Genomic DNA, 12,039 nt, shown 5'->3' with positions numbered 1-12,039 from the left:
CTGCGTCCGACCCCGCCTTTCCCGACTCCTCAGGAGCTCTAGTTTTCCCACGTTCTGGTGATTTGCTTTCCCTGAGTGTCCGCAACTCAGTTTCTCTGTCTCTGCCCGGCGAGCCCTACTGTCAGAGTGCATTGCCCCTTTAACTAGAGTGACCCGGGTGGCTCCTTCCCGGGACAGCGCGTGCCCGCTCGCCCGTCCGCGCGCGCGCCCGTCCGTCCGTCCCCCGCCCCTCGCTCCCGCCCCAGCTCGCGCTGCCCGGGCGGGCGCCGGCCGCTGGCGCCGCTTCTGCTGCCGCCCCCGGGGCGCGATCCGCCGCCCGCCGCCCGGGGACCCGGCGAGGGGCGGGGGCAGCCCCGAACTGGCCCCCGGTCTCTCCCTCGCCGGTCTTAGGCATCCCAGAAAGTTTGTCCCTTTGCTCTCCGCCGGGGAGTCCTGCCGCGACGAGGTGAGAGCCGGTGGGGGGCAGGGAGGGGACGCCCGCGGAGGAATGCGCTGTGGGGCGGGGAGCCGGAGTTCCGAGGTCCCGATTGCACGACCCGGCCAAGCGGGCTAGGCGCGAGAGCTCGGATCATGTGCTATTTATCCCGCGGAGGCGCAGAGAGGTGCCAGGCCCCGGGCAGCCGTCGGTTGGCTGGACTGGAGAACCAGGAACTCATGGCCGCCCAGAGAGGACAGGCGGGGGCCTGTTGGAGACCTGCCAGTGGGCAAGGTGCAGGTGACCCGAGACCCCCTTTGGAGTCGGTCTGCCCCATCTAGTCTCGGCCTCCTCCCGAGTGCGCCTTTAAAGCAGGACCTGCAGACCCTGCACCTACTCCCTATTTCTTTACCCCGCTATACCCTATTCTTGCCACCCAATTCCTTGTTTTCTTAGCTTCGGACGAGTCATATTGCCTGTCCACTCTGGTGTCCTTCCCTCCCCTAGTTAGGGTTTTGGGGGTCAGGGCTAGTCTTCCCGAGCCAGTCTCTGTGATTTCGGCTACTCCCTTCCTGTGGTGGGATAAACCAGCCCCTTCACTCCACCCCTGCTCTGCCTAGGAAGGCTGGGGAGGTGAGGCCCAAATAGCATGACAGAAATTGGCGGTCTTTGGGGGCTACAGGTGGGAGTGCAGCATCGTTGATCTCTCTTTTTTTTTTTTTTTTTTTTTTTAAGTCTTCACTCTGCTATCCGTGGGCGTGGGCTGCTTAGACTCTCCTCCTAGGGTGTGGGCACCCGGATCACCCACATTCCTAGGCTGCAGCCTGGCACTTTCCCCAGGCTAGTGGACGCCATAGCACTAGCCCCAGGTTGGGTTATGACCAACCTGTTTCCTTTTCCCTTGGCTTTCCTTTCAGGAAGCCCCGCTCCTTGGGTATAGTCCCCCCACCCCCTTGAAGATACAGGTATTCTGGGTCTCCCTGCGTGGAGTCCTGGGGGGGGGTTGATATTATGCATACAGGATGACCCCACCCTCCCCTGCCCATTGTCCTGGATCCTGAGGAGGAAGTACTGGGGGCTGGGCAAGGGGTTTGGGGATCACCAGCAGGCCCTGTGAGTCCTTGTTACAGGCTGTTCCACTAGCCCTTGGACTTTGCCAATCAGTAGCGGGCCCCTGCCTCATGTGTGGGGGTTGTCAGCTCTATGTGAGAATTGCCCACCCTGGAGAAGAATTACAGATTCCAGTTTTATGACTGGGGTTTTTTTTGTCTCCTCTTACCTGTCTTCTGGGTTTCCAGTTTGTGCTTTGGCCCCAGAGCCCTCACTCTCTGTCTTCTCAATATCTCTGAGACTCTCTTTCCTTTTCTTCTGTCATTCTTTTTTTTTTTTTTTTATAGCCTGACCTCAATCTTGTCTCTTGTCTGATTCCTCTCACTTTCTTGGTGTCTGTAACTTTCTGTCCCTCCTCTTCCCTTCCTGCCACCCTCAGCATCTCTGCCCATGTGTTCTTCACTCTGAATCACCCTCTGTCCAATCTGTGTTTCATTCTCTCTCTCTCTCTCTCTCTCTCTCTCTCTCTCTCTCTCTCTCTCCTCTTAACTGAACGCTCAGTACACTTGCAAGTGACTAGGAATAAAAATATCACTGTCTCTGCCCTTGGATTCACATTGCGTTCAGCCACTCCAGAGGGGCAGCTTATCCTTAGCTTTCCTAACACATCCCTCTCCCTTGCCCTCTAAACACAGAACCCCAGACAGACCTTTGGAGCTACAGGTGCCTCCTGACTACTCTTCCCCCACAATCAGGGTTTCCCTTACAGCCCTGCTGGTGTGGCCAGGCCCCAAGTGTAGGATGGGGCTTCCCATACGCGGGCCGGTGGCAGCCAGAACTGATACAGCCCCGCTGATCTGGGGCCAGGACACCAGGTAACTCTGGGGTGATGGCCCAAGTCCCTGCAAACTGGGATCTGGTTGGGGAGAGAGAGCTCTGTAGGACTGTTTTTGGGAATGACATTTGGGAGGAAGGCCAGCAGAGCAGCAACTGAGGGACTGGGTACCCTAGCTGGGATAAAGTGTGGAGACAAGGACTCCAGAAGCAGGAGGCAGTGTCGAGTTTTCCCAGTGGCTTTGACCATCCCCTTGTTTTCTGTCCTCCAGCTGAGGAGGGCAGGAGATTCTGGAAGCTATGGCTGGAGCCTCTGTGAAAGTTGCAGTGAGGGTTCGGCCCTTTAATGCCCGTGAGACCAGCCAGGATGCCAAGTGTGTGGTCAGCATGCAGGGCAACACCACCTGTGAGTGAATCCAGAGGCCTAGCTGGGACATCAGAGGGGAGGCCAGGCCTCTATGCTGGGCATAGAGCATGTGCTAGCTGTAAGGGGGGGTGGGGGGCAGGCTGGCCTTTCCATGTTCCTGTCCCGGGGAGGGGGAATGTTGGCCAGCAGCCCTCCGTTGCCCAATCCAGGGAGGCAGCTCAGTGGGGGCGGGTCCTGTGAAGCCAAAATTAGCTTTGGTGGCTGGAGGGGGTGGGGATTATTAAAGGGAAGAAATGAGTTAGGACAGAGGTGGGGAGTGGGATCCTGAATCCTCAGGGCTTATGGGAAAATGGGCAGAGGTTGAGAGTGGTTGACTGTGGCTTTTCTTTCTTTGTATTCGCAGCCATCATTAATCCCAAACAGAGCAAGGATGCCCCCAAAAGCTTCACCTTCGACTATTCTTACTGGTCACATACTTCGGTGAGGTGATTGGGGCTAGAGAAAGAGCTTAGCCCTAGGAGACAGGGGGTTTGGGTCCTGAGAAGTGAGGGTATTGCTGGAAAATATGACTGGATTGGGAGAAGAAGTACCTCTGGGTGGTGTGTGCACTCTTGAGTTGTGTTTAGAACCTAGAGGGGGAACATTGGGTCTGTCCAGGTAATCAGGACCAGCATTGGGCTGGATCAGAAGGTTGGTTCTGATAAGAATGGTGTAGTCAGGGTGAGGGCACATCGGACCTTTGGGCAGTCAGAGTGGTCGGGATGTTTCGGCCATAGACACAAACTCATCCAGGGCTCCTGCTGTCTTTTCTCTGCCCTCCCACCTAGGTGGAGGATCCGCAGTTTGCATCTCAGCAGCAGGTGTACCGAGACATAGGAGAAGAGATGCTACTCCACGCCTTTGAAGGCTACAATGTGTGCATCTTTGCCTACGGGCAGACAGGGGCTGGGAAGTCCTACACCATGATGGGGCGGCAGGAGCCGGGGCAGCAGGGCATTGTGCCTCAGGTACATGCTGGGACCTAACTGGGCAGCCAGGGAGGAACATCGTCAGTTGCCACAGAGAAGAAGGCTATCTGGGGCTGTTGTGACTGGAAACGAGATAGATATAAGGCTTGGCTGCAACCTAATACCCAAGGCCCTTTTGGGAGAGAGGCTTTGCACCCACCAGGACAGCAAGGCTCCATGAGAAGAGCCAAGGCATTAACACTGGAGGAGCTGTGGCTTTTGTTTTACTTTGATGTATACTGTTTTAGTACATTCCCTGTGGACTTCTGTATGGCAGAAGGTGCCAATTGTAGCTGTGAATAAATGAGAGTTGTCCATAATTCTCTGTGGCTATGCACCGTAGTGGCCTTGCACATAGACGACAGTACAGGATACGTGGGTTTGCATCCTAGTGTGATGAATACCAGCTCGTGACTCTTAGGCATATGTGAAATTTGAGAGATTGTTTTCCTATCTATAAAATGGAACTGACCACTCCCTTGGGGCTGTGGAAAGGGGTCATTTGGGACAAGGCCTGGCCTAGGGCTGGGAGCTGCGGGTATGCCCTGACCAGGAGCTTTTCTGTGGCCCCTTCCAGCTCTGTGAGGACCTCTTCTCTCGAGTCAATGTGAACCAGAGTGCCCAGCTTTCCTATTCGGTAGAGGTAAGCCCCAGTCTGTGTGCAGGCAGGCAGGAAGCCTGGTGCCCCTGGGCAAGAACGAAGGAAACTGTGATTAAGACTGAGGTCTGTGTCTGGAGTCAGCTTGGGACCTCATTCTGGTTCTTCTGGTGACTAACTTGTGACTTTAGGCAGTGATTTCGGCTTGTAGCTCCTGAGTATATTCCTCTATGGGATGCTAATGATTAGACTCACCTCCCCAGGTTAGAGAGAGAAGTCACTGGGCCAGCGTATTCAATCAGCGTATTCAATCTGAGTTGCAGTTAACTTTGTCCTGTCTAGTAGAGCCTAGGGTTAGTTTCTCCAGCGGTGTCACTAATGGCTTCCTCACTTCCTATCTGCTTTTCCTGCTCAGGTGAGCTATATGGAGATCTATTGCGAGCGAGTACGAGACCTCTTGAACCCCAAGAGTCGGGGCTCTCTGCGGGTCCGGGAGCACCCCATCCTAGGCCCATATGTGCAAGACCTGTCTAAACTGGCTGTGACTTCCTATGCAGACATTGCTGACCTCATGGACTGTGGAAATAAGGCAAGGTGAGGCGGGCTTACCTGGGAATGGGAAGGAAGGGAGGCAAAATTGTGAGGCTGAGGAGCTGGAAGCCTCTGACTTTTCCTTTCAACTCCAGAACCGTGGCTGCCACCAACATGAACGAGACCAGCAGCCGCTCCCATGCCGTCTTTACTATTGTCTTTACCCAGCGATCCCATGACCAGCTTACTGGCCTGGATTCAGAAAAGGTAGTGATGTCTCTCAAATGGGGACCGGAAGGTGACAAGAAGGGGCTTGTGCACTCCCTACCCTTAAGGTGGCGCCTCCTCTGGGCTTCCACAGTCCCCTCTACCCTCCTGCCAGATAGTGTGTTATAACCTGTTAGCTTGCTTGTCCTTAAAGGTTCTCAGAGCAGGGCTCCAGTGCCACTGTGTCCCCTGCTGTGAAACACAGTGAACCTATAAATATTTGTAAGTGAATAAATGAAGCCGGGGATGAGAAACCAAGCACCTTACTCTCCTGTCATCTGTTTTCCTTTGTCTCCCCCTGAGTTTCTCTAGCCTGTGCTAAACATCCAGCTTTCCTCTGCCTAGTTCCCTAATTTGCCTTCCCATCCCCTAACCATCCCAGTTACAACCTGCTTCTTTCTTCCAACCACAGGTCAGTAAGATCAGCTTGGTGGACCTCGCCGGGAGTGAGCGGGCTGACTCCTCAGGGGCCCGGGGGATGCGTCTAAAGGTGAGGATGGTGGAAGCCTTAGGGGCTGTGCAGGGAGGGAGGTTGTTGATCATCCCCTAGGACCCTTGCCGGCACGTGGATCTGATTGATAGGGGAAGGTCTCAGTTCCACATTCCTGTCCTTTCCCAGGAAGGTGCCAACATCAATAAGTCCCTGACTACGCTTGGGAAGGTGATCTCAGCCCTGGCAGATTTGGTGAGCCCTGAGGGTTGGGAAGGAGAAGCCTGAAGGAGAGAAGGCTTGGACTGACTCATCCTGATTACGGTCCCCTTTTATCCCTCAGCAATCAAAGAAGCGGAAGTCGGATTTCATCCCCTATAGAGACTCAGTGCTCACCTGGCTGCTCAAGGAGAATTTGGGTGAGGGGTGCCTCCCACTCTTTGCTAACCCTGCTGTCATCTCATCGGACAGAATCCTTTCCCCCTTAGAATCTCTAATGTAGTCAGTGTTGTCGCACCGTTCCTCCCCCATCCTGTAAGGAAGTTACCTATGCTGATGTCATGGCAACACACTGCTAGACCAGAGGCCTTCCTGACCTGTTTACCCCTGACCCCAAGTACTGCAGAGTTCCTCTCCCTCCCCCAGGCCTCTGAGTGCTCACAGGTCCCTGACAGTTCCCTGACCTCACCTTTCCCTACATTCCTGGATTTCATGATCGGCTCCACAATTCTCAACTTTAGCCTACCTAAGACGCTGGCCCCTCAGACCTTTGAACTGGGGTACTCTTGCTTTAGTTAATAATCTGAATTTATTTATTTGTTTGTTTGTTAACTAGAGTTAATTAATTTGAGACAGGTATCCCAGGCTGGCCCTGACCTCTACCCTCTGGCTTCTCCTTCCCGAGTCCTGGGGAAATAGCCTTGCAGAATCTCACCCAATCCAATATGACTTTCCTTAGGCTCCGGCTCACCTATAGTTTTCCCATCCTTTCCATTCATAGGTGGGAACTCTCGCACAGCAATGATTGCAGCCCTGAGTCCTGCTGACATCAATTACGAGGAGACACTTAGCACTCTCAGGTGGGGTTTCAGCTTTGGTAGCATAGCAGAGGTGCCAGGAACTCTGAGGCTGATCAGTCATAAGGGAGGGAGAGCCTCTAGCCCTGTCACAGTGTCTTGAGATCTGGGAGGGAGCAGGGAAAAGATAGACGACAAGGTTCTCCCAGGCCTGCCTTCGTCACTTTGACCTTTCATCGCCCAGGTATGCAGACCGCACCAAGCAGATCCGATGCAATGCTGTCATCAACGAGGACCCCAATGCCCGGCTTATCCGGGAGCTGCAGGAGGAGGTGGCCCGGCTGCGGGACCTGCTGATGGCTCAGGGGCTGTCAGCCTCTGCTCTAGGAGGTCGGGCTCACACACTCGCTGTCCTCCTGCCAAAGAAGGCCTGTTTGCTCACCCTGTCTCTCGTTCTTCCCCTTTGCCCAGTCCTGGAGTGTGTGAAGGTCCACTCTCCATTAAGCCCTTTGGTATTCAGTGACATGGACACATCTGGAGAAGGCACTTATATCTTTTGAAATTCTGGAGCTGGGACAGACTTAGTTTCTCAGGGAGACTCAAGACAGGCTTCTGGAACTAATAAAATGGCAGGTGCAAGGAATATAGAGCAAGTCACGATTGTATGATTCACATAAGTTTAGAAGACACTGCAGGGTATGTGTCTTAGAGAAATTCTCGCAAATTGACAGGTTTTTCTTTTCTTTCTTCATTTTGGTTTTGGGTGTCACTATATGAAGCCTTGACCCTTCTGTAGTTTAGTGGTTCTCAACTTTCCTGATGCTGCAACCCTTTAATACAGTTCCTCGTGTTGTGGTGACCTTCAACCATAAAATTATTTCACTGCTACTTCATAACTATAATTTTCCTACTGCTATGAATTGTAATGTAAATATCTGATATACAGGAGATCTGACATGCAACTCCAAAGGGTCACAACCCACAGGTTGAGAACCACCGCTGCTGTAGTCCCTCCTATTACAGGCTGTAAAGTGCTGGAATTATAGGTTGTTTTGAGACAAGGTCTCGTGTAGTCAAGGTTACCACACACCCACTATCCTCCAGACTTCCAAGGGTTAGGATTATAGGCATTTGTCCCTATGCCTGCAAACATAGCGTTCTAATTAACTACAGCTTAATCGTCAACAACAGGATGGTCTTTAAATGTGGTGCTCAGCCTCACTGTGAGGAGTAATGCCCTGTGCAAGGATGACACTAATTCATGCAGCATTCCATATTTTTAATAAGAAAACGAAACAAAAGTATCATGAAAAAAAAGGAATTAATGTCCATGTGGGAAGAGACATAGTCCATGTTAACTGCATCAAGTTCACACTCTGTTCAGTGTTGAGGTCTGTGGTGCTGAGGATAGAGTGCTGGGGGGCACTGTGGAGAGAATGAGAGCCTTCTGGGGAAGAGTGGATGAGGTAGATATGTTGTCTTGCTGAAGGAAAAGTGTATGGCATCTTATCCTAGGAGCAGAACTAAAATAGCTAGGTGCACATGACAGCAGGTTCACCTCAGGCAAGAGTGAGGCTCTCCATCCCTGGGGTCACAGTTTCTGTCATCACCGCTTAGGAGAGCCATCTCCCTGGTGGCAAGTTGCTCAGATGTCCTCTGCAGTTCTCTGTGACTCTCTTAGCCTTTCTTGTCTCTGATCAGTTCTGTCTTAGCCTCTTCTTCTCCCTTTCCCTTTTCCAGGTCTAAAGGTGGAAGAGGGGAGTCCTGGAGGTGTTCTGCCCCCTGCATCATCTCCCCCTGCCCCAGCTTCACCCTCATCTCCTCCGCCACATAATGGGGAGCTGGAGCCCTCATTCTCACCCAGTGCTGAGCCCCAGATTGGGCCTGAGGAGGCCATGGAGAGGCTGCAGGTGGGAAGGGAAGCTAGAACTGGCAAGGGGTGGCAGTCTGGGTGCTGCTCCAACTTTCTTTCTCCAAAGCCAAGGCTGAAGTGGAGGAAGGAGTCTCAAGCGTACAGTGGTCTCTGTGGTAGGTGTTGGTCTGACTTTTGCTTTCTGTCTATCCTGATGCCCTCAGGAAACAGAGAAGATTATAGCTGAGCTGAATGAGACTTGGGAGGAGAAGCTCCGTAAGACAGAGGCTCTGAGAATGGAGAGGTATGGGGGCCAGGGCAGACAGATCACGGGCACCTTGGCAGGGAAAGATCATGGTGGCAATGATAAGGCTGACGTTCGCCTTTCCCTTGCTTGCAGAGAAGCATTGCTGGCTGAGATGGGCGTGGCTGTCCGGGAGGATGGCGGTACTGTGGGTGTCTTCTCTCCAAAAAAGGTATGTGAGGGGTTGGTCAAAGAGGCCTAGAAAGCTCTCTGGATGCTTGGAGAAGAGGGTTGGATGTGCTATGATGGAAGCCCTAACCTAATCCTTGGCTTCTGTGTCTCTGATTTGTCCCTTTGTCATCTCTTTTCCATTCCTCACACCAGTCTGTGTCACGTGGCCATCTCAGAGAGTCAGCTAAGAGTTCAATGCTTGGTAAATGTTTGTAGCCAACTACTATAGGGTCCATTGAAAATGACAGTCCCTATCCTTTAGGGACTGCAAAGCTCTGTCAAACCTAGCTCTTTACATGCATGTGCGTAAGGGTACTCTCAGACTTAGTCTCTTTACATGCATGTGCGGAAGGGTACTCTCAGACTTAGTCTCTTTACATGCATGTGCGGAAGGGTACTCTCAGACTTAGTCTCTTTATATGCATGTGCGGAAGGGTACTCTCAGACTTAGTCTCTTTACATGCATGTGCGGAAGGGTACTCTCAGACTTAGTCTCAGCATTCACTGGGAGAATGGCTTCTTCAGGAGAGGGGTGGAGCTGGGAAGCACTGGTGCATAAGCTGTCTGCTTAAAAAGTTAACTTAAAAAGCTAACTAGGCACTCGGGAGGCAGAGGCAGGCAGATTTCTGAGTTCAAGGCCAGCCTGGTCTACAGAGTGAGTTCCAGGACAGCCAGGGCTACACAGAGAAATCCTGTCTCAAAAAACCAAAAAAAAAAAAAAAAAGCTAACTAGGGAAGATGGCTGGAAAAAGATGGAGGACTAAGTCTGACAGAGGGTTGGTCTTCAGCATCCCTGCGGCCTAGAGATGCAGCAGCTGAATTTCTTAGGAAGATTGTTTGCAAAATGGACCTTGAGAAATAGGCATGACTTGGGTAGAGAGAGGTTGTGATGACGTGAGGCTAAAACATGCGTAAAGCATGTTAGGCAGTATGGGGCGTGCTGCTAGACAGCTAGTAGGTGCTCCGTAGAGCTTCGCTGAGGTAGAAGGAAGCAAGGCCAGTGTGGTCAGGACCAGTCAGGCACAGAACAATACTTAAAACACCTCACCAGGTGTCGTGAGACTGGCCTTAGAAAGTCAGCATAGCTACCAGATATCATGGCACATGCCTAAAATTCCAGCACCTGAGCATTGGGTGCTGAGGTAGGAGGAGCTCAAGGTCGGGGCAGCCTGGGCTACGTGGTGAATATAAAGTTAGTGTGAGCTTTATAGTGAGATTCTGTCTCCAAAAATAAAGGTTGGCAGGATGTGATGGTGTATGCCTTTAGTTCCAGTGCTCAAAAGTGTGAGTTCAAAGATAGTCTGGTCTACCTAGTGAATTTCAGAGACCATGTCTCCAAAAAGGAGTTCTGTTCAGTGGTAGAGTGTTCGCTTAATTCTCAAGGTCCAGTGGAAGAGTGTTGCCCATTCTCAAGGCCCTGGGTTAAATTCTCAGCAGGAAAGGAGAGAGAGGTAGAGATTCAGAGGCTGGGGGTGGAAGACTTAAAACCAAAACCAAGGCGGCGCAGCTGGGGTGTACACAGATGGAGGGATGATGCAGAAGCCAGTCTGAGCAGAGCAGCTGGGGTGTACACAGATGGAGGGATGATGCAGAACCAGTCTGAGCAGAGCAGCTGGGGTGTACACAGATGGAGGGACGATGCAGAAGCCAATCTGAGCAGAGCAGCTGGGGTGTATACAGATGGAGGGACGATGCAGAAGCCAGTCTGAGCAGAGCAGCTGGGGTGTACACAGATGGAGGGATGATGCAGAATCCAGTCTGAGCAGAGCAGCTGGGGTGTACACAGATGGAGGGATGATGCAGAACCAGTCTGAGCAGAGCAGCTGGGGTGTACACAGATGGAGGGACGATGCAGAAGCCAATCTGAGCAGAGCAGCTGGGGTGTATACAGATGGAGGGACGATGCAGAAACCAGTCTGAGCAGAGCAGCTGGGGTGTACACAGATGGAGGGATGATGCAGAAGCTAGTCTGAGCAGAGCAGCTGGGGTGTACACAGATGGAGGGATGATGCAGAAGTCTGAGCAGAGCAGCTAGGGTGTACACAGATGGAGGGATGATGCAGAAGCCAGTCTGAGCAGAGCAGCTGGGGTGTACACAGATGGAGGGATGATGCAGTCTGAGCAGAGCAGGAACTTCCAGTCCCACCAGGAACCCAGCCTGGCCTGTCTGGTACATAGTACAGAACAGACGAGGATCAGGCCCTAAAGCAGACATGCTTATCTGGCTAGTCAGTTAGGAGAGGTTCCACAAAGAGGAACCTACCTAGTTCCAGGTAGGCCACGGGAAAGAGGCTTACTTTATTTTGTGATGTCAAGATCGTCTAGAAAATTCAGCAAGCAGGAATCACTGAGCCTTTAATTACAAATTTGTGTTCACACATCGCTCTCTAGTCTTTGAGATTTGTTTACTTATTTTATGTTTTACTGATGTTTCACCTGCATGTCTGCGTGTACACCATGTGCACTCAGTGCCTGAAGAGTTCAGAACAGGATGTTGGGTCCCCGTGGAACAGGAGTTACAGGAGGTTGTAAATAGCTACGCGGCACTGGGAATGGAGCCCTGAAGAGCAGCCAGTTCTCTTAACAGTTGAGCCATCTCTTTAGCCTGAACTCATTACCTCATTCTTTTTTCTTTGTCCTTTTTTTTTAAATTCAATTTACATCCCGATTACTGTCCCCATCTCCTGGTCCCCACCTCTCTGTCCTCCCTCCCTTTCTCCTCTAAGAACATAAGAGCCCCCTTTCCCCATTTTCTTTTTATTACATTATCTGTGTCTATGTGTCTGCACATGCACATACATGGACGCCATGTGCGGTGATCAGAGGACAGCTTGCAGGAGTCGAGCCTCACCTTCTACCATGTGGGTTCTGGGAATCGAATTTAGATTGTCAGGCTTGGCAGCAAGCATCTTTACTTACTGAGCCATCTTGTTGCTCCCACGCCACCCCTTAAATTAAAAACTTTTTATTATTGTGTGTGGGCGTGTACAAAGTGTGTGTTGGCGCATGCGTGCCACTGCGCTCATGCGCAGGTCAGGGATGGCTTTGTGTCATTTGTTCTCTCCTCCCAGCTCTATGGGGTGTCCTTGTTTCATTTCTGTGGGCGTCCTGAGGCCAAAAGCCACCAAAAGCTACATAGGCAAGGGGAGGGTTAATCCAGCCCGCACTTCCAGGTTCTAATCCATCATTGCGGTAAG

General features: G+C 52.0%; 1 protein-coding gene across 4 annotated transcripts in view; it reads left to right on the top strand.

The window, feature by feature from the left end:
• Positions 1-53: 53 nt before the first annotated feature.
• Kif1c (kinesin family member 1C) overlaps positions 54-12,039 on the top strand; it is a 30,021-nt gene continuing 18,035 nt past the window's right edge. Inside the window, exons 1-16 of one of the 4 annotated variants that reach the window (XM_021175485.3) lie at positions 225-445; positions 2,235-2,340; positions 2,572-2,705; positions 3,070-3,146; positions 3,494-3,673; positions 4,251-4,316; positions 4,687-4,865; positions 4,958-5,069; positions 5,482-5,559; positions 5,689-5,754; positions 5,843-5,918; positions 6,500-6,578; positions 6,760-6,905; positions 8,256-8,425; positions 8,592-8,671; positions 8,768-8,843. In XM_021175485.3, coding sequence (XP_021031144.1) covers positions 2,600-2,705; positions 3,070-3,146; positions 3,494-3,673; positions 4,251-4,316; positions 4,687-4,865; positions 4,958-5,069; positions 5,482-5,559; positions 5,689-5,754; positions 5,843-5,918; positions 6,500-6,578; positions 6,760-6,905; positions 8,256-8,425; positions 8,592-8,671; positions 8,768-8,843 — 1,491 coding nt within the window. In that variant the 5' untranslated portion in view covers positions 225-445; positions 2,235-2,340; positions 2,572-2,599. Of the gene's footprint in view, positions 446-2,160; positions 2,341-2,571; positions 2,706-3,069; positions 3,147-3,493; positions 3,674-4,250; positions 4,317-4,686; positions 4,866-4,957; positions 5,070-5,481; positions 5,560-5,688; positions 5,755-5,842; positions 5,919-6,499; positions 6,579-6,759; positions 6,906-8,255; positions 8,426-8,591; positions 8,672-8,767; positions 8,844-12,039 lie in introns of all 4 variants that reach the window. The other 3 variants (XM_021175484.3, XM_021175483.3, XM_021175486.3) reach the window with 3 other exon arrangements.

The sequence above is a fragment of the Mus caroli genome, unplaced genomic scaffold (genome assembly GCF_978045245.1).
Source record: "Mus caroli unplaced genomic scaffold, Mus_caroli_1 scaffold_13, whole genome shotgun sequence".
Classification (NCBI taxonomy): domain Eukaryota; kingdom Metazoa; phylum Chordata; class Mammalia; order Rodentia; family Muridae; genus Mus; species Mus caroli.
The sequence above is the reverse complement of the archived record's forward strand: the minus strand, read 5'-3'. Positions and strand labels throughout refer to the sequence as shown.